Raw genomic sequence first — 22,603 nt, 5'->3', positions numbered from 1 at the left:
GGAAAAGAGAAATATAGCATTCCAGATAGAGTCAATAAAGGAAGCCACAGCCCTGAATCTGCAAGACGAGAGCAGAGCTGTTGATGACAGTGTGACATGGAGGTCTCTTATTCATAGGATTGCCATAAGTCAAAGTTGACTTGATGGCATTTAACAACAAATGAGCAACAGGGGTTCTTTGATGTCCTGAGGTGGTAGACATTTGCTCTTAGAAATGACAGTATAAATACAGACACCATGAAAAAAATCCACGTCCTTTGAGTATTACTGCATCCCAGCATGGTTTGAGGCAAAGGGAGATGTTCTCTGTTCAAGCCACTAAAGTGTTCTCTGAGCCATTCAGTAGTATCAGTCATCTGTCCTTTCCCCCATAATCATCACATAGTTGTTTTTTTGGGAAACTACAGAAATGATCCCTGAGGGGTTGACAGAATAGTGTGATTGCTGTGAAACTGTTGTTTTCACCCAACTAAGTGCATCTGTGATAAATGCCACACAGTTCCAAATCACTGTGAATGCACACTAGAAGTAGTTTGACTGAAGCATTCAGCACCATTTCTCTCATGTTGTTCAGTAGCTCCATTGTCTGAACACACGCAAGTTTAAACTTAAGATGAGTTCAGGAATGTTTTGAACTGTATGAAAGTGCATGGTGACAGTATAAGCAACTGACCTGTCATAGCTTTATTCTGTTTCAGTATTTGGCAGAACCTCCCTCTGTATCACTGTCTCTTGAAGCAGCTGCTGTTTTCTGTGATATTGTTTATATTTAGAGCTTGACCTATGGACAGACTAAGGACTGTTTGCCTTACCAAATTTTGTTTCCTGAATTTGGTCTAATTTCTCTTTTATATAATATCCTCTGTAATACAGTATATGTCTGTAATACATTTTTGAGACTAAGCCTAAAAATTAATTTGCTTATAGGCTCTTTCTAATAGCCTCCATTTCTATACTGGCCACAATACTCCCCCTTCCTTTATAGACAGCATGGAAATGAAGACCAGTATAGTCGGCCCTTCTTATACACGGATTTCTTATACATGGATTCAAGCATCCACGGTTTGAAAATGTTCAAAAAAGTATAAATTTCAAATATCAAACCTTGATTTTCGATTTTTTTATAAGGGACACCATTTTGCTATGTCATTATATTTAATGGGACTTGAGCATCCATGGATTTTGTTATCCACGGGGGATCTTGGAACCAAACCCCAGCATATAACAAGGGTCCACTGTACATTAAAAATTTGCCTGCTACCAAGTCACCTGGTGGGGGAACTACAGAGCACCCTATTCTTCCTCTACAAGTCCACTTGCTTGACTGCCTAGAATTCTGGGCTGCCTGTGACTGCTAGGCAAGTTAGTAAAAGTAAGGTTGATGGCATGAGTAAATGTGCGTGTGAACCACACAGTACTTGGTGTTGCCAATTTTTAACGTGTAATTTTGGGCGGTGGGGGAGATAGTCGGCCTAAATTCTATTGTTAATCCTGACCAATATGATTCTAGCCATTGTGTAAGGCAATAAATAAATAAATAAATAAATATTTTTTAAAAAAATAATAATCCTGAAGCCCTGACCAAAGGCTACCTGAGAATACAGTGCTCATTATTCTTATATTTTAATTCCAAAGTTATTCCAAGGGTCTAAAAATGGTGTGCATTAGCATTTCCCAGTGTACTGTTTTCCAGATGAATAGCAGCTTCCATATGGCCAATTATGAGGTTGAACTCTCAAATATCTGGAGAGCAGCAATTTGGGGTTTATATGGTTCCTACTCACAAGAACCCTTTGAGATAGTTTAGGCTGAAAGAGAATGATTGAAGGTCACTCTGAGTTTCAGAACTGAGCAGTAATTTGAATTTGGGCCTCCCCAGACTGAATCCAGCAGAGTATCCCATACACAGCAGTGGTTCTCCTGTACCTATCTATCACTCTCACCTCACCCTGTCATCTTTCAGCTGTTTGAACACATTGAATATAGTGAATGTCAAATATTTTCACAACAGCTCTGTGCGGTCGATTAGGAGGCCATTTACTTCACACAGTTAAAGCACTGCATCCCACTTTTATTGCCATATATGGAATCCTGTTGTTTAAAGTCTAGTGAGGCACCCCAGGTCTCTGGATGAAAATTTTTAATGATTCTCTCTAAACTGTAAATAAGCCAACATGGTGTAATGGTTTGAGTGTTGGACTAGGATTCTGGGAGACAAAGGTTAGAGTGCCTGATCAGACATGGGGACCTACTGGATGATCATGGACAAGTCATACTTTCCCTAATACTCAGAGGAAGGCAATAGCAAGCCCCCACTGAACAAATCTTGTAAAAAGAAAAGATTCACCCTATGATAGATTCCCCTCAGGATCAACATAAGTCAGAAATGGCTTGAAGGCACACAACTAAAAGCTGCACATCCCAGGATTCCATAGGATGTTTCCATGGCAGTGAAAGTGGAATGTAATGATAATTGTGTAGTGTGAATGGATCCTTGGCTAAGTGAAAGTAATGGCTACCCAAAATCATCCTATCAGCCTGGTTGAAGAGCTGAGCCAGAGTGTCCTCAGTCCTGTTTGTAAAAAACATACTCTTATTGAACTATCAGAATACCTGGTTCTTTCTTCTGTAGAACTGTGACAATAACTGTGCTAATTTTGCTTCTTTTTCTTTTTGTGTTGGGGGACAGGAAAGAGGAAGAAGCAAGAGCCATCGTTACTGGCCCAAACTTGGCTCCAAACACAGCTCAGCTACTTATGGGAAGTTTAAAGTTACCACCAAATTCCGCACTGATTCTGGTTGCTATGCCACTACGGGTCTGAAGGTGAAGCACCTTTTGTTAGGACAAGAAAAAACAGTGTGGCATTTGCAATATACTGACTGGCCAGATCATGGTTGTCCAGAAGAACAAGGCTTTCTGTGTAAGATTTTTTGCATGTTACTGGAAAAGTGGTTGAAAAGCATGGTGGTGGCGGTGGTTTTCCATTTCTCTGGAGGAATGAGTCATGAAGTGACAAATGTTTTCCATTGAGACAAATTCTATATATACTCATGTATAAGTCTAGAAATTTCAGTCAAAAAATCGACCTAAAAAACCTTGGTCAACTTATTCATGGGGCAATGTAAGTATTGTATCTTTTCTCTTCTCAAAAAAGAAACCATCCCCTTCTCTGAGCATTGTGGTGAAAGGCAAGAGCTTAGTCTGTCCCAGAAGAACCTACAAGAAACACTGATCCTTCCCTACTCTCTCTGCTGCAGCACCACTTCTAGCCTTTTTTAATACCTGGGTGTGAAAAACCAGAGCAGTGTGGCTCTTTGACACTCAAAGGAGCTCTGAGAGAGTACAGGGTGTGAGTGTTTGTTTTAGATTCTCCCAAGATGGAGAACCTTGCCTTTCACCATTCTACTCAGAGAAGGGGATGATTATTTTTTCGAGAGGAGATAATACTGTACCTTAATTCTTGCCTTCACATTCTTTTTTGTACATGCATGTTTTCTTAGTCCCACCACATTTTATTGTTTCCCCAGCACATTGCTCAGCCACCATATACTGTAGTTCATTCCTCCATCAAGCCTTTAGAGTGACCATAAACACTTATGCCTGCTGGAATTTTGTTAGTTCTTTGGCATCATTTTCCTTTACATCCTTTGTTACATGCTCCTAAGTTTTACCTTCAGTTTATCCATGGGTCATATCAAAATAATAATTTATTTATAGCCCATCTTTTCACAATGAATCAAGGTGGGTTACAATAGCAAAAAAGAATAAAAACAATACACATCAATATCAATTACAGTTTAAAAATAATCCCCTTCCCATCCCCCCATCCCAATCATAATAACAAAACAATATAAAGTGTTTTACAATAAAATTATAACATAAGGAACAACTAAAAATAGGGGTAGGAGACAGCTAAGGCAAAATTTATGTTTAAAGACAGGGAGGTGGGGAGGCTAATTTGGAAAGGCCTGCTGGAAGAGATCCATCTTAACAGCCTTCTTGAAGGCTTTTGGAGTGGTAATGTGCCAGATCTCCTCTGGAAGGACGTTCCATAGCCTTGGAGCGGCAGTTGAGAAAGCCTTCTGGGTTACAGTGGTGAATCTAGATTTTGTGGGTTGAAGCAAATTCTTCCCAGAGGACCTTAAAGTACGAGGTGGGCTATGTGGAAGAAGGTGTTCCCATAAGTAGTCTGGACCCAAGCCATGTAGGGCTTTAAAGGTAATAACCAACATCTTGTACCGCGCCCGGAAGCTAATTGGCAGCCAATGAAGGGATTTTAAAACAGGTGTTATATGGTCAGATCTTGGTGTACCTGAAACAATCTGGCTGCCATATTCTGCATCAATTGAAGTTTCTGATCTTGGCACAATGGTAGCCCCAAGTAGAGCACGTTGCAGAAGTCAAGTCGAGAGGTTACCAGCGCATGTATCACCTGGCTCCAGGAAAGGTCGCAGAAGACATATCAGCTGAAGCTGGTAGCAGGAGCTCCTGACCATCGCATCTACCTGAGCTGTCAACTGAAGCGACGAGTTTAGGAACACCATCAAGCTGCAGACAGGGTCCTTCAGGGGAAGTGTGACCCCATCCAGAACTGGCTGGCATATCTCCATTCTCGGATTAGGAGTCCCTATAGCATGTACCTCCATCTTACCTGGGTTCAGTTTGAGTTTGTTTTCCCTTATCCAGTCCATTACCGCCTTAAGACAGTCATTCAGAGGAGAGATGCCATTCTTAGTCACTGCATCATTCCGAGACATAGAGAAACATATTTGGATGTCATCATCGTACTGACAACACCCTGCCCCATGTCTCCGGATGATCTCGCCCAGCCGCTTCACATAGCGGTAAAATCTGTAATTTTGGCCCCAAAACCTGTGTTATAAATGAGGTCGACTTATATATATATATATATATATATGAGTATATACAGTATAGGACCACTGTGTTGTCCTGGTGATGGTTTTTCATCACATTATGTCATTTACATGGGCCTTGTCTACAGTTGCACTTTCCAAGTTGTTATCGTGCTTGTCTGGGCCCAACAGCAACCCACATAATAATTGGAAAAGCATTTAAATAATGTATGGGCAGTTGGTAGCTAGAGTGCTGTTGGTACATTACACCAGTGATTGGCTTTTCCAGAGTCATGCAGAGGTGGTGAGGAAAGGCAGAGAAAATCTGCCTGATGCAAATAGTCTATTTCTCTAATGCCTCACTTCTCTCTCAGCCACTCCACTTGCATCTCCTCCCCCCCGCCCACTGCCATTATATGTACCAACATAGTGCACCAACATAGGATCTGGACCGAGGGTCATAGAAGCAATGGTAGTTCCCCCATGGGCCAGAGCCTGGCTCTCATAATCCTGACCCAGAAGCATTCTTGAAGTAAAGTAAATGAAATGGGGCTAATGATAACACAAGTTACGAGCAAGCCACTTTATGGGATTGAGAAGCTATGGAGTTGAGACTGCCATGGTCGCCCTGGTCGATGATCTCCGTCTGGGCATGGACAGGGGTAGCGTGTCCCTGTTAGTGCTTTTGGACATCTCGGTGGCTTTCGATACCATTGACCATGGTATCATTCTGGAACGCCTGGGGGAGTTGGGTATCGGGGGCACTGCACTCCAGTGGTTCCATTCCTACCTCTCGGGAAGATTCCAGATGGTGCAGCTGGGGGACTGTCACTCCGACAAGAGGGCCCTTACATCTGGCATCCCTCAGGGAGTGATTTTGTCCCCCATGCTATTTAACATTTACATAAAGCTGCTGGGAGAGATCATCCGGAGACACGGGGTGCGGTGTTATCAGTACGCTGATGACACCCAAATATGTTTCTCTATGTCTCCGACTGATGCAGTGACTAGGGATGGCATCTCTCCTCTAAATGCCTGTCTGGAGTCAGTAATGGGCTGGATGAGGGAAAAAGACTCAGCTTGAATCCAGAGAAAACAGAAGTACTTGTGATAGGTTCCCCGGGCCCGGGGAAGGAGGTTTGTCCACCTGTCCTGAACGGGGTCACACTCCCCTTAAAGGACTCAGTTCGCAGTCTGGGGGTGCTTCTGGACTCGTCGCTCCACCTTACATCTCAGGTGGATGCAACGGTCAGGAGCACCTGTTATCAGCTTCAGCTGATACGCCAGCTGCGACCCTACCTGGGCCGGGGGGACCTTGAAACGGTGGTACATGCTCTGGTAACCTCTCGCTTGGATTTCTGTAATGCGCTCTACATGGAGCAACCCTTGTACCAAACCCGGAAGCTACAATTGGTTCAGAATATGGCAGCAAGGCTGGTCACTGGATGTTCCAGGACCAGCCATATAACACCTATATTGCAAGACCTACATTGGCTGCCCATTCGCTTCCAGGCGCAACACAAAGTGTTGGTTATAACCTATAAAGCCCTAAATGGCTTGGGCCCAGGGTACTTGGAGGACCGCCTCCCCCCATACTGTCTGCCCCGCACTCTCAGATCGGGCGAAAAACATCTTTTAAGAGTTCCTAAGACAAGGTATGTGTCTTCTTCTCAAAGGGCTTTCTCCATCATGGCCCCTCAGACCTGGAACTCTGCCCGACGAGCTCCGCTCAGCAACCTCTCAAGATCTCTTTAGGAAAAATTTGAAGACCTTTCTTTTCCGTCAAGCCTTCCCCCATGTGCCTTAATGACCATTCTTTCTGTCCCTTGTTGCATATTGTTCGATCCAGCTATTTTTGTTGTATGGTTTTAATTGGTTTTAAATTGTGAATGATTGTATGGAATGTTTTTAGATTATTCTGTATTGTTTTTAATTGCTATGGGTGGGTTTTTGTATTGTTGGGATATGGGTTGTTATATTGTCTTTGATGGAGATGTTGTAAACCGCTGTGATCTGCAAGGAATAGCGGTATAGAAATAAAATTTCATTCATTCATTCATTCATACTGGTCTTCCACCTATTGCTCAAATTGACTTTGTAAGAGAACTGTTTGCTGACTTGCTAAAGATCACGTCGTGATGGGGATCCCCTTGAGAAATGAACATAGCTCGCTGACAGAACACTTAATTTGTGTGCCAACGTGTTTAGATTGAATCATCTGAAAGCATGGTTCGAAAAATTTACAGGACACAAAGCTCCAATAATTTTGTTCCTTCAGTTTCCTTCCAGTTACTTTGAAAATTGTGTTTTAAATGCATTTATCTGGGGCAAAGGCCCATAGCTTTCTGAAAGGAGCAATGATCACTCCCAAAAAGAAATATCACTTCATTAGTGATATTCAAAAAATGGTCGTGTTAGTCTTGCAGCATAATAGGAGTCCTGTAGCACTTTTGAGACCAAGGAAAAATAACATCTTGCATAAGCTTTGGTGGATTCTAGTTCACTTCTTCAGATATGTCTAGTTTGCATGTCATTATAAGTCAGGTTTCAGGTGCCTGCTGGGATCAGTTGTTCTCACTAGGAATGGGCACGACCAAACAAACTACAGAATCTACACTTAGCTGCCTGTCCCCTTACAAGCCAAAGAAATAATCCATCATTTTTTCCTCTGGCTTGTTAGGGAAGAGACAAGTCTGAATAACCAAGATACTCCCAGGTTCAGCTTTCATGATAAGCAAACCATAGTCAGAAGGTATGTGGTTTCTTTAGCTTCTCCTCCTTACCCTGGGAGCAAGCAGCCAGTGTGCTGGCTTGTTTGAACACACCTATGTAATTAGTAAAATAGATTCTGTGTTAACACATAAGACAGCACATGGGAACAGACACAACAGTATAGGTGTTATGATGAATGAGGCTTTCTCTGTATAGAAAAAAATGTTTGAAGCAGCCCTAGTTTCTGCTTGTGAAGGAGGCATGTTTGAAATTCAGTCTCATTTTGCAAGGTAAGGCAAGGACCAGATGGATGCTCCCTTTCTATTAGATTCTGGCTCTGACAGGCATTTGTTTCAAGGGGACCTTGCTGCTGTTCTGATCCCAGCCTGTTAATAGGAGGAATTGCTGTAAGTAATGTCTACAGTCATCTGCTTCAGGGATCTAGGGATTTGCAGAGAGGGAAAGAGTGCCTCTGTGTGTGTGTGTGTTGTTTTTTTTAAAGAGCTGTTTAATTTAAAGGACCAAAGTCCCAAGTAGTAATTGACACCCTGCTGGTACTTGCTGGATTCAGTGCCATTTGCTGTCCGGAGGCCAAATAATTAGTGTCTTTTCAGAACTGTAAATTATCATAATTTAAGCAGAAAGTTACTCCTCCATACATTTGTCTCTGTTCGTGTGAAGCTGCATCCAATTCAGTAAGGGGAGGGTTGTAATTTTCTTTTTATTCCCACCTTGCAGCCTATTTGGAAGAGATCCAGTCTGTGCGGCGCCATACCAACAGCGTTCTGGACAGTAGTAACAACTGCAACCCTCCAATTGTAGTGCACTGCAGTGCAGGTGTGGGAAGGACAGGTGTGGTTATTTTGACGGAACTCATGATTGGCTGCCTGGAGCACAATGAAGTAAGTAGATTTGCCTACCAAAAGGTGCTCATTTCTCACTAATAGGAGACATTGACAATAACAGATTCACCAAGCTCTGCTGCAGAGGTAACCTTGGAGGTCTGAAGGGGGGCCACAAATTCCAGAGCAGTGCCCCCCCCCTTCAGATCTGTGGTAGCCAAAATAAGAAAATGTCCTGCAGCTTCTTAAAGACAAACAGGTTTATTATAACAGTAGCCTTGGTGGACTGGTTCATCAAGGTCTGTTATCTTTGGATAGGGAAAAAAGATGCCTATGTTATTTATCTATATATTCTCTTCCAGGAAGCTTAGATCTCAGAGGTCACAATTGGCATGGCTTATGCTCAGTGATTCTGAGATTTGTAATTCAAGGTATCTAGAAGTCAGCAAGTTCTCTATCTCTGACTACAGCACTCCATTGCTGATCTAGAATTTGCCATTCTCAATCATTTCTGGCATGAAACTTCTGAATGCAAACTAATCAAAAGAGGTGATTCTATCCATTTAGGCTTTTATGAAGACTTGGGTTTTTTGGCACTCTACAAATATTAATTACCATATCATAGCAGGGATAATTGTATTACCACCCAACTATTGCTGTTGTGTTAGATGAACCTGGGAAATCAAAATTCAAATCCCCACTGGACTGTGAAACTAATTTGTGAAAGACCTATGTTTCATGTTATCTCAAACGTGCAATAGAAGAGAAAATTCCCTCCCCCCCCCCCTTATACTTCTGGCATGCACAGAAGACCCTGGAGAGGCAGAGCTTTAACAAAGATAAGAAATAGCAGAGGATTCTGTTTCTCATCTTCTCCAAACCACAGTGTAAGGAAAAGTTTTGAAGATGGAAATGCTGTGGGCTTGTGAATACCCAGCATGATGTAGTGGTTTGATTATTTTATCTGTGAGCTGTTTTGGGTCCCTTTCTGGCAGAAAGATGGCATAAAAATGAAGTGAACATAAGTAAGTAAGTAAGTAAGTGTTGGACTACGACTCTGGAGGCCAGGGTTCAATTCCCTATTGGGCCATTAAATGCACTGGGTGATCTTGGGCAAATCACATGCTCTTAGCCTCAGGGGATGGCACTGGCAAACATCCTCTGAACAAATCTTGCCAAGTACACCTCATGATAGGTTCACCTTAGGGTTCCATAAACTGAAAAACAACTTGAAGGCACACAACAACAACAACAAGCAGATTTCTGGGCAACTAATTTCAGAACCCAAAAATTGGCTTATGCAAGATTTCCCACAGGATGTCATTATGCTAGCTAAATGTTTGGCCCTTTTTGTGAACAGGAGAAACAAAGCAAATTATGCAATACTTGCAAATGTGGGTTCTCTTGATAGAGATTTTAAAATCTTATTTTAATCACATTTTATAAACAGTTCAGAGTAAGTCCCTTTAAGGGCAACATATATGTTAGGAAAAGACTTCATAGTCTTCCTCTGTCAGAGAATCATAGAGTTGGAAGAAACCACAAGGGCCATCCAGTCCAACCCCCTGCCATGCAGGAAATCACAATCAAAGCATCCCCATCTCTTCAAAGTATAGATAAAGGAGCTGCATATTTTACATTACTTCATGTAAAAGAAAACATTGTGGTGCGATTAGTAATGTTAGACTGGATTTAATGTGATAAGCCAGTCCTACAGTGTTTGAAGACACATCTGAGCATTCTGCCTTGAACGTCTATCTAAAGTCCTGCCTTGACAGCACCATAAGCTGAAACCTGACATGCAAAACAATGGGAAAGGTTCTGGGGTAACCATCTGCATCACATCCATCCCTGTTGTTTTCATGTTTGGTGAGTTCTTATTTGTTGACCTTGAGGGAGATATTCAAAACTCACCTGTCCTAAGAAAATCAGTATTTAATTCTCTTCAGAGCTTGAAAAAATTACTTTTTGACACACACATTCAGAATTCCCAGCAGCGAATTCTGGAAATTGTAGTCCAATGCCATCCCCTAACTTTTCCTCTTTTTTTGATAGACTTTCATAATCCAGGACATAATTCTTTTTGTATTTCTGTAGGACATGTATTCTGCAAAAAGGATACACACCACCTACCCTCCCTGTGTAAAACATACATGACACTAGCAAATTTATGCAAAAAATTAGGTTCATAGTTAGTTCACTGTGGCAAGAAATGAGGACAAGGAGACGAGCAGAGTGAGGTTCAGGAGAAAAGGAAAAGGGGGAGGTGATAATATAGGATTAGAGTGATGAGTTGGAGAATGGCAACCCCATGTGAGATGTGTTAAATTTCCAAGTCTAGAAGCCTTTCCCAGCCCATCTGCAGACACTTCATCACACCTTGCCAAGCATCTTTTATTCATAAAATGTCTTGTCTGTTGCATGGTAATGTCCGTGCTGTTATATTGTGTATTCAGATAATCCTTACTGAAGACCCGTTTCAGATAAATATATTTACTCATTGTATCACTACAGCAACAAATTTGCTATATTTGTTGTACAGAAATAGTTATACAATACTGTATTTGTCTTCATTGAAGGTCCAGACTTACAGCTTTGCCAAATATTTAAACAAATATTTTGGTTATATTTAAAATTTCAAAATCTGGCAAATGCTGATCATTTTCTGGAAGCATTAGCCATATGATATGTCTGTTCACCAATTTAATTTGATCATTCTTCAATTTTCCAAACACTTCTTGACCTTTTATCAATCAACAGTTGTTCCTGTATTTTATATCTGATTATGTGTTGGCTCCATATGGTAAGTTAAAAAATGAATCCAGTGTCTTAACATTTTTACTACACCTTTTAAGTGACTTTAAAAGATCCAGGGAACTCAGATGTTTCATTCAAAATCCCTAATTGTGAAAATGTATTTCAGATTTTTATGCCTTACCTCTGAGAGCTTGAAACTTTAATTTTAAATGTTTTCAACTATATAGATTGTATAATTGCTTTAAAACATTTTATATTACTGATGCTTTTGTATGTTTTTATACTCATTTTAATAGTTAGTAAGTTTCCTTGGGTTCCAGTATTTCAGAAGAGGCAGATACATAAATCCCTTTAGATCACTGGTTTCCAGTCTTTCGTCCCCAGACATTGCTGGGCTGCAGCTTCTAAAAGCCTTTACCAGTAGCTTAACTGGCTAGCACTTCTTAAAATTGTACTCCAACAAAATCAAGAGACCCATGCTTAGAAACCATTGCATTAGATAGATTTTCCAACCTGATTTCCAACCTTTACACTGTGTAAAACAAATTCCAGTGCTTTCAACAGGGACTTACTTTCAAGTAAGAATTGCAGATGTGGTATACACTTACTGCTAAACAGTAAAGAATATTTTTTCCAGGCATAAAGGTTTTAACAAAGGTAATCAAAGACAGAGCAACAAGATTTAAAGTACATTTTATAGTGCTAAATGCAAACCAAAGTTTGCATTTAGATGGTTCTGATAAGGTATATCTGCCCTAGACTTCTAAATGGTATGAAAACCTGACTTGGAAAATAAAGATATAACAACTGATTAAATGAAGAAGAAGAAAAAAAGGAGAGGAGAGAACCAGGCCAGATGCTCAGCTATTTAAGAGTTGGGTTGGGCTGAACGAGTCCAAACTAGCCTGCATATTTTCCCTGCATAGACAGGGCCCTGTTCTCACTGGCTTGGCAAAGCAATTAGGTCATGAGGTGATGATCAGACTCCACCCAGTAGCATTCTTTGCTACAGTGATGATTTTTAGCAAAGTTTGGAAAAAAGCAGACCAACATATCTGTATATGTTAGAACTGAGAGTAGTTTCATTCAGTTCTTCAGATGAATTGTAGCACAGGGAGACCTAAAGAGAACATAAGCTGTGGTACATAGGCTTTGCATTCTGGGTAGAACTGATATATGTACACAGCACTGCCCCTCTCACAAGGGAGGAAGTTAGAAACATGTACTGGGTTGTACAGTACTGACTTTATTGAGTTCATTAAGGAGGGCCTCTAACTCATTGTGAAAGTACATGGTTTGCATGCAGAAGATTTCAGGTCCTGCCCTTGGATCTCCAAATCATGGAGGCATAAAGAATGAAATACATCTCTTCCTGCAGTGATGGCTGCCATCTTAATGTATTAGAAGGGGGATTATTGGACAATTTTTGGACAATAAGGGCAATGACTATCCATGGTTACGTAGTCATGTTGGCCGTACAAAGTGCACCTGTGTCATATGTGACTTTCAGCTTATGCTGAAAGCTCTGTGCCAGAAGAGGCAATGGCGCATGTGACTGTGATGCACTGCAGGCACAAGCCCCATGGGGGGGTGTCCAGAATGGATCCTCTGCATAAGGGAAGGGCACACTTTATATCATTTCCAGTGCCAAAATGTGCTTCTCAGTACCAGCTGCTGAACAATAAAAGCATGCAGGTTCTGTTTGGGCTTGGGATACCTATAGGCATCTGTTTGGCCACTGTGGGAATAGGAGAATGGATCACTTAGGCTAAATGGTGGGGTCCAGCAGGGTTCTTTGTGCATTCTCAGGAACAGCATCATAGGTTCTGACAACCCATTTCTCTCCTATGAAATAACAGATTGGGTAGTCTGCTAAATACCACTCTCAAGGAAACACAGTATAGCCCAGTTTATTAATTCATGCCTCCTACCTCATTATTTGAAGGGGATGCATGAAAAACTGAAATTAATACCAGATGGACAGTTTATGCTACAGTGTAGCTTTTGTACAAGCCCTGCAACTGTATGATACAATTAGGACTATACTGGGGAGATAGCAGTCTATTTCCACACTGGCATAGCCATGTTTGCTGGAGAATTCTTGAAATGGTAACCTCAAAAAATTAATATAGTATTTCCTAATTCTAGACCTAACATGGTTTTTAAAATACAAATAGCCATTGTAAGGGCTGAGAGGATGATGACTTTTGGAATTTTAACAGGTGCAGAGGAAGAATTTACCGTTTCTTCAGTTGCTGCCCACATCTAATGTTGATACTTGCATTGGATGGAAATCCCCAGTTCAGACTCATTGAATTAATGCTGTTGCAGATTCTTCCTCCCAGAAAAACAAAAAAGAATATAGTAGTCTGCAGGCAGCAAAAAACACACATGTGTGCGCGCACGCACGCACACACACACACAATATCTGAGCAAAGCTCTGATCTGTAATCCGGTTTTTATTTTCTTTATCAATGTAGCTATTCATTTAGGGGGTTCACACAAAATATTTATATGAACTGTTCTTTTGATTTTACAGAAAGTTGATGTTCCAGTGATGCTGCAGCATCTCAGAGAGCAAAGGATGTTTATGATCCAGACCATCGCTCAATACAAATTTGTTTATCAAGTTCTCATCCTGTTCCTTCAAAATTCCAGACTCATATAACAACCTCAGAAGAGGTCCTACAGTTATAAAGCCCTCTGATTCTGGCGAAGAATCTCTCTCTCTCTCTCTCTCTTTGCCATGTCTGTTTTTTTACAGAATTTTACGGCACATGATCAACATTGCCTCAACAGTAAGGAGACTTTGTTCTTCCCACATATTATTTTATACAAAATAATTTATTATTATTATTTTCCTGAAAATGATGTGTGAATTTCCTTAATTTGTGAAATGTGATGATTTTTGTAATAATGGAACCACATTCGACATGACATCTTCACTGCAACCTGACTTTAAAAGGGGGAGATATTCCCATCCAGTGATGTTCTCTTGTTCTTTGCATTGCTGTGTGATATGTAAAGCAGTTTGCATATTTTTATTTTTTGGCAGCATAATATTTTACAACCTTTATTTTAGGACCATGTAAATAAATACTCTACTAAAAGAGGCACTTGTCCAAATTTTAAAAGTGAAAACATTTCTATAATATTATTAAGAGGGAACAAACTGTTGCCCTGTGTCAGTTTTCTCCAACTTGATGCTGTCCAGATGTGTTGGACTTCAGTCCCATCTTCCCCATCAGGGGCATCAGGTTGTGGAAGGGATCTGTATGGGATGTACATGTTGAATTACACAGAAGAAGCAAGACTTCAAATATAATGTCAAGGTCTTCACTGTTGGGCAAGAATTATCATAAGACTCAAGTTATGGCTAGAATGCATCTAGGTATGTAGCTACAAAATAACTAAGTTGCTGTATTAGGATCCCTTCCAAATGCTTCCCCTGAAAAATCAAAAATCTCTTGTCCCACACATGAGGCTGAATGGTAACTCTAAAAGAGGTTTTCATATGGCTTAGGAAAGGGGTCAGTGTAAATCCAAGGTCCCTAATATGAAATATCTGGAATTGGAGGAAGCTTTCAAACCAAGCTGTTGTTTTGATTAGGTGTTTCTTGGGAAACAAGCCATTGCAGTGTTCTTCTGTGGCAATCTATTAATGTGAAAGTGGCAGCTTCCGCTCATTTCATTAAGGTTTGGGCAGCAGAACCCTCAACCTCCACGACATAGCAGATTGTGCCCTAAGTATTTCCAAGCTCTGCTCTGCTATCTAGTCTGATGCTTAAAATTTATTATTATCATATACACATAAGAAGCTCTGATACATTGAGTTGCCCTGTTGATCCATCTACTCCACTATTATCTGTTCTGGCGAATAACTTTCCAAGGCCTCACTACCTGAGATTGTTTTAACTCAAATTCCTGTTTACTGACAGTGGCAGACATGGGCTCTGTCCATGAGCTGTCTACAAATTCTCCTTATGGGGACATGTTCATATTGATCTGTTGTTGCTCTTTGTCTCCTTTATGGCATTTTGTTTCTGTTTCTCATTGTCATTCCAAGCAATAGTGCTTAAGCTGACTATGCTTAGGATGGGATGCAGATAGGTTGAAGTTGAGCCACTTTCAAGTTATCTGCCTACCGAAAAAGAAACATGAATCCCATTAGGAAAATAACTCCAATCTGATCAGTCATTGAGTTAGCCGGTAATTGATTAATCTCTTGATTAGACAAGCATATGGATAAAAGTCTTCATAAAAACATAAAAAAGAACCCTGCTGGATTAGTTCAAACACTATCTAGTATAGCATTCTGTTCATACAGGTACCAACCACAAACAGGACATGAGTGTGATCACCCTCTCCTGCTTGTGTTTTCCAGCAACTGATACACAGAGGCATTCTGCCTTTGGTACTGAAAAGAAGGTATCTGTTATGATGAATAGACACCAATAACCCCATCCTCTCATGAATCTAATCTTTTAAATTGTTTGCCTTGGTGGTCATTGCTAGATCTTGAGGTATCAAAGCCACAGTTTCAAATCTGTGCTGAGTAAAGTCATCTGAGGAAGTAGATCACATTTACTAAAGCTTATACTACAGCGTCTTTTGCTCAGTTAGTCTCAAAGCTTCTACAGGATTGCATACTTATATTCCAGACTAATACAGCCCTTCACATTTAAATATTTGACTTTTGAGGGCTCACCGTACTTCCATTTGTTTGTCCTGAATGTTACATCTTTCACCTTCAGTGGATGACCTCAAGTTAGTGAGAGTTGGAGAAAATCATCTCCCCTCCCATTTCCTCTGCACCATCCATAGGTTTACTCATTGCCATTATGTCTCCCTTTACACACATTAACAGCCCTAGTGCTATATACTTTCCTCACCAGAGGTTGCTTGAGTCATTTGTTGGTTTTGGTTTCCCTTTAATGTATTTCCTGTGTTCATAAGGCCCACAAGGCCCATTCTTTCCCTCATGGAAAGTAAGTGGAAATGTTGTAGTTTTCTCAAGTACATCTGGCCAAAGTGTGAACAGAATGCTGGACTAGATTGCAATTTTAATAAGAATAAATCTAATCCAACAGGACTCTTCTTGTATTCTTGAGAACATGTGTGTTTTTAGAAATGTGTGTGTATGCACATATTGTGTATACACAGATCAAATAAATGGTTACTAGTTTAATTTGAGGTAGCTTTTTTAATCCATTAAGGCTAAAGTCCCATGGAAACTTTCCTGGATATAAGACTACAATCACATCTGTGTAATCAACATTGAACAGAATGGAGCTTACTTCTGAGTAAACCTGCATATGATTGCATCATAAAAATATTTTCATCTGTTAATCTAGCTGGTGAATCAATTGAACTTTTTACCCCAAATAAAATGCAGACAGACCTTCTATAGGAAAAGATTTCAAGCCAGCCCAAATGATTGGGGAAAATAAAATAAAGCGAAAAATCTCTTGCTGATGCTCCTTTAGAGATGCTGTTGATGCTTTAGTTAACTCCACTTTTCAGTCCAGCGTCTCCTTGTCGATGCCAACATATCTCTTGTTAAATTAGCTGCAACCATTTAAAGTCTTTTAGTGGCATCTGCGTGATAATTGCACAGAGACGCTTTGTATCTGGGAAGCCAGCCAAGGAATAAAACCTTGAAGCAAAGTGTATTAAATTAGTGATCTCATTATAGCTTTTTGAATAATTTCCTAATGATGAATTAAGTTTGAACCCAGAACTGTCAAGTCCCATTGCTCTGTTTGGCCTGACAGGTAGGGAGTAAGATAGGGGAAATAATCTGCTCCAAGGTCTGATTACTATGAGATCTGAGTTGTAATGGGTATATTCTTGGCTTTTCTGGAAGTGCACAAACAAAAAGAACTTATTTAATAAGCAGGCATAATGGAGGCTGAAAGGGGAAAGTTAGCAAGGTGTTGCCAAGGCTATTTGTCACTGTGTGTACACATCATGCACACAGAATTATAGAGGAGAGCCTTCTGCAATGAAGAACAATGCCCACAAGCAAGCCAAATTGTTACTAGCATAATCAGCAACCATTTTCATGCCATTCCTAAAATGGCTGATGGTGCTGAAAGTGACTTTCCTTCTTTTTATTATTGTTAAAAAGCATGTTACATGCACTGCAGTTTTCACAGGAGATTTGACCTTGACAAGCTCTCTTTAACATCTTACTCCAAATGAGAGATCTTTGCATTTCTTCAATGATTCCTCACTGCCCTTATTTGTAATGTTAATGTCAGTGTTACAGTATTTATTTTACCAAGCCATAGTGCCTTTTAGTTATGCATCCAAGGCTGGGAAAGAGAGATTCTGATCAGGTCTTTCATTAGTCCCAGAGTAAATGACATAGGCGAATTATAGGGGGCACAGTTTAGTGGGATAACACATGCTTTTTTATGCAGGAGGTTTAATCCTTAACATTGCCAGATAGAGCTGGGAAAACCCTTGCCTGAAACCCATGGAGAGCTGCAGTAGCCAGTTTCAACAATGTTGTGCTAGATGGTCTGAGCAGTTTTCTGTGTATCTGTGCCCACTTACCTAAGGATGAACTAGCTTGAACTCCATGTTTTAGTACTTCACACATGAGCAGAAAGGAGTCTACCCAAAGGCTCCAGATCATACACTCCCTGCTCCTATGTCTCCTTCCAATCCGGGATTATTTTGTTGACTTGTCTAGTGTCCTCTAGTGTTTTCAAGTCTCATCTAATTTGGAGTTTAATATAAATTGTTATTAACCGGGGATTTATGTATAAAAAAGTAAGCAAGTAATGTTTACATTTCCTTACCTATATTACAAATATAGGTTTATGTTTACCCCAGTTGCCCCTGCAAATTAATGGCACTGTTTTAGTAAAGAGCATAACTCAGATGAAGACTATTGATTTGTCTTCATCTGAGTTGCACAGATTGTCTCCCTGGCTATGTCAGATGACTAGTGCTGTATTAACTATTAGAAAAATCTTGTGACAACATGACCTCATGCACTCAAATGGGACATTTTAGTCCCCAGGTGAACCATTTTGTTGCAGAATTTACACAGGAGTAGACCTACAGCATAAGTCTTTCCTGAACATTGTTCCCTGCATAATAATAAGCATTCCCTTCAAATTTCAGCCACTTGCCATAAACAACATCCTTTCTATAAACACTAAAACAAACAAACAAAAAACAATCTGAAGCTAGATATATTCTCCCTTCTCTATCAATTGTGTCATTATCCTAACCAACATTAGGACAACAAATCTCCAGTGCCTTTTTGGGGGCAAATCATAATGAAGAAACATGAAGTAGTTTGTTATTTGGTTGGTATCAGCAAAAGCCTTTCATTGGGGAGGAAATGGGTATTCAGTTGGACAGTAAATCACACACACACACACACACACACACACACACACAATCACTGTTAGTTTACTTATTTTAGTTTTCCTTATATTTCCTTATATTTTTCCCTAAGCACTCCTTTGGTTGTAGTAAAAAGGTAAAGGCAGTGCCTTGACATGAATGTCTAGTTATAACTGTCTGGAGGGGGCAGTGTTTATCTCCGTTTCTAAGTCCAAGAGCCAGCATTGCCCGAGGACTGCTCTGGAGGTCATGTGGTCAGCATGACTGTACTGAACGGTGTTGTCTTCCCACTGAGAAGTGGTACCTATCTATTTACTTGCATTTGCATGCTTTCTTACTGCTAGGTTGGCAGAAGCTGGGACTAATGGCTGGAGCTCACCCTATCATGCAGCACCCGAGCCTCGAACTGCCAACTTTCCAATCTTCTGATCATCAGAACTGGCATCTTAACCACTAAGGCACCAAACTCTGTAATTATAGCACAATTCTAGTTGGAATAAGATAATGTACATCAGTGTAAACTGAAAGGTTTTTCTTTTATCACAGTTCATGAGGATTAAACACATATAAGATGGTGGCAGTTGGCTGTTTATCTGAATAGTTCCCATCTAGCCATAATGACTCATGCCTTGATGACCGCCAGATTGGACTGCTCTGGAACAATAACTGATACAGATTATAGGGTGATGTCTGGAGCAGGCCACAGAGAACATATGATGCTAGTCTGAAACAATGGCCGGTTACGCACTGGCACTTTAGTGCGTGACGAGCACGCGCTAGGGTTACAAAAGGGCGGTGCTTCCGCACCGCCCTAACCTTCGGAAAAATACAACTCGCTATGTTAGGCTTGACAGTTTGAAATTCTCTAATACAATACTTACTTGTATCAAACCAATATAATACTTACTTGTATCAAACCAATATAATATTTATGTAGCACAGCGAAGCTTATTTGAGACACCCACCTGGGGCTAAAGTCCATGTTTTTCAACAGGACAGCAAGCATCATGGTTATATATTTAGCTGCTATTTACATATTACTAAAAGAGTGAGCCATGTATGTAGAGTCCAGCTGGGTAAGAGAAAGTGTGGCTGGCAGTTGTGTTGTGGTTGTTGTTTAAATGATTTGGAAGCACATGATTAACAGTACTGGGAGTGTCATGCTTCAACCCAAGCTTGTCAGAAAATTACATGTGCCATGAATGCAAAAAGAACAGGTTAATTTGTTAAGATACTGATAATTTCCCCAGAAAGCTGATATTCGTAGAAAACACATCCCAGGAACTTGTCACTATTCCTTTTTAAACATTCTTGACCAAGATTGTGCATTCAGTTGTTACCTTCTTTGCTATTACTTGTCTTAATTGCTAGTTAAATGACCTTTAGTAGCTGTAGCTTATTAGGATCTAATCATAGTGTGTGAAATACATTAATCTTGTAATTATGTATACCAAGGTGTAGGTCCCATTGAATTTAGTGAGGCTTACCCCACTACATGAGCATATGTAGGACTGCAGCCCAAAATCATATGATGTCCCCAGAAAGAAAATAGGTTGTCACAACCCCATCCTTGTTGGGGTTATAGCCTGTATGTCAGACACATTTCCATTATCATCTTAATTTTTAAAGCACCAGAAGGCATTCCTCTGGCATAACAAGAAGTTTTATCCCATAGATTCAAAACAAGGTTAGTGCAATTTAATTGGCTTTCCCATGTACTATCAGAATGGCTAGGTTTTTTTTTTCTGGGAGTGCACAGAAAGTTCCTAGGTTACTTTGAATCATCACATGTGCCTACAAATTCATTCAAGGCAACCATAAAATTACCATAACTTCCTGAGCCTTTTTGGTGTATTGAAAATTCCCGTGCAGCTTCTTATCCAGATGAAACTGAAACTGAAACCTCTACTCCTACTGCACATCTAAATATGTCTACAGAGCCTTAAAAGGCACATTAACATAGCAACTTCAGATTCTATGATTCTTGGCTAAACAGCTCAGAAACAGTCTGCTGTTAAATCATAGATGGAATTCCTGCCACTTGACCATTAATAAGAAGAACTTATTCACCTGAATCCTGTTATTAATTTCAATTAAAGTAAGCCTGTAGGATCAATGGGAGTTACCTGTGTTGTAGCTCATCATCTAACAATTTATTCTATGGGCATAGTCTCGTGGGAGTAGAGCAAGAGAGAAACAGTGTCTAGAAATTAATTCATCACTGCCGGTCTTCATTTAAAACTTGGCATTACTACTTTCCCACATGCCTTGCTTGCTACTTTCTTCTGTTGCTGTCCAGTTTTTACAAGGACATTACTAAGAGTAAAAATGCAAGGTAACAAGGCTGCTGAGATCACTTGTGAGGGGAACATTCTCTCTACACATATGCAGAGATCTTACAGTATTTTGTAGAAAGGTTGCAGTGCAGATGATTCTGAACATCTGTATGTATAATCAAATTTGAAGTGTGTTATAGAAATCTACACACTAAAACAACAATCTTATACCAAGTTTCCTCAGAGTAAGCACCACTGAAATCCATGTGACTTTCTTTTGGGTAAATATGTAAAGGATTCCATTGTAAGATTGCATTATTTGACACTCTTACCAAGAGGTAATTTCCACTGAACTTAGTGTGGCTTACTTCTGAGTACACATGTATAAGATTGCACTGTAAATCAGTTTTGTATCACTGGATTGTTCTTACTTTGATTTTGCTGCAGTATTTTTATGCACCAGCTGGAATTTGCTTGGTTAACTCGAGTCCAAAGCCATTATTGGAGAGACTTAAGTACTTCCCTATGTATAGATTTTGTAACAATTGAATTCAGCTGTTATGATTTCCATAAATTCATTATGACTGCCATTAATCCTTTTTTTTATATCACTGAAAACCTGAAAATCTATGCACGCTATTTTGTATCCTAATGTATATTCATATCAGTACATAAGCTTATGCTTGTCGGTTTTATTTTTACAGAACCGATTGACTTTTGACAGTATTTTTGCACTTTTTCTCTTTCCCTCTGTTTTTATAAAGTTTTCTTCATCATTAATAACTGCAGTATTTTTTACACCTTCCACTGCCTTTGTGTAAATATCTGCCTTTTCAAATGTAAGAAAGTTTTGACTCAAGCTCTTTTTTGTAAAAAAAAAAACAACTATGCTTAACCATATTATGCAATAAAACTTTTCCTGTAAATTCTACTTGTTCCCCGTCTTCTTGAAAATGAGAACTTCATTTGTACACCACACTAACCCATGATTTATGTTATCTATTCTGGTCTATTTCTCACCCCATTTGTCATTTCCTATTTCAGGATGAAAAAACAGTTCCAGATTCAGTCATAATCACAAACTACAGCTTATAATGATGATTTGCAGTTACCTAAGAAACCATGGTTTGTTTACAGGACATTTCAATACAACAAGCTAGAATTTAACAATGAACAACCTGATTTACTGTTACATCAAACCTAGCTAATGATGGGTCTGTTTATTAGTGTAGTAGATTCCATAGGTTTAGAGCAGTACAGTACTGTACAAAAATTGGCCTACCTGACCAAATGCAACCACTATCAGATGCTTCATAAGTAGCCAGTGGCCTGAATCCTGTTAGGGACATACAAGTGGTCCGTAAATATTCAGTTCTCCTTTATTTAGACACCAGAGTTAGTATTCCCTTCCTCTTTCCCCAGCACCCAATCCCCCTGCCCCTGGATTTACTGATAAGACTCTAAAGGCATACTACATGGCCATTCTGTATCTCATGTTAATGTTTTTGAGGTTTTTTTTTACAGTTGAGAACGAAATGAACTCAGAATATAGTATAACTCTTATATCCACAGGGATAAATTTCCTCACTTACCACAGACAGTAAAAATCATGGATAATAGCAAACCCTGTACAGTATTTTCACTGGAAGTTAACCATAGTCATGCTGGAGAACGTCCAAATGCCTAGAAAGACTCCACCCCCGCCCACCCGGATATGGGCAAGTGAAACTGTGGTTGCCGATCCTGTGGATACAGGGGTTGTACTGTAGACCTCTGAAAGTACTTGGAAAAAAATAA

The 22,603-nt window shown here is 39.9% G+C and overlaps 1 protein-coding gene across 2 annotated transcripts in view; it reads left to right on the top strand.

Annotated features, from left to right (window-relative positions):
* The window catches only part of LOC149310609 (tyrosine-protein phosphatase non-receptor type 14-like), a 191,516-nt gene extending 169,820 nt beyond the window's left edge, over positions 1–21,696 (top strand). The window contains exons 17-19 of one of the 2 annotated variants that reach the window (XM_089529297.1): positions 2,690–2,921; positions 8,305–8,468; positions 13,705–21,696. In XM_089529297.1, coding sequence (XP_089385423.1) covers positions 2,690–2,921; positions 8,305–8,468; positions 13,705–13,833 — 525 coding nt within the window. In that variant the 3' untranslated portion in view covers positions 13,834–21,696. Of the gene's footprint in view, positions 1–2,689; positions 2,922–8,304; positions 8,469–13,704 lie in introns of those variants that run through there. The other variant, XM_089529298.1, reaches the window with a different exon arrangement.
* Positions 21,697–22,603: the final 907 nt, after the last annotated feature.

This window comes from Sceloporus occidentalis, unplaced genomic scaffold (genome assembly GCF_023333645.1).
Source record: "Sceloporus occidentalis isolate IW3139 unplaced genomic scaffold, rSceOcc1.0.p SCAF_6, whole genome shotgun sequence".
Lineage (NCBI taxonomy): Eukaryota > Metazoa > Chordata > Lepidosauria > Squamata > Phrynosomatidae > Sceloporus > Sceloporus occidentalis.
The sequence above is the reverse complement of the archived record's forward strand: the minus strand, read 5'-3'. Positions and strand labels throughout refer to the sequence as shown.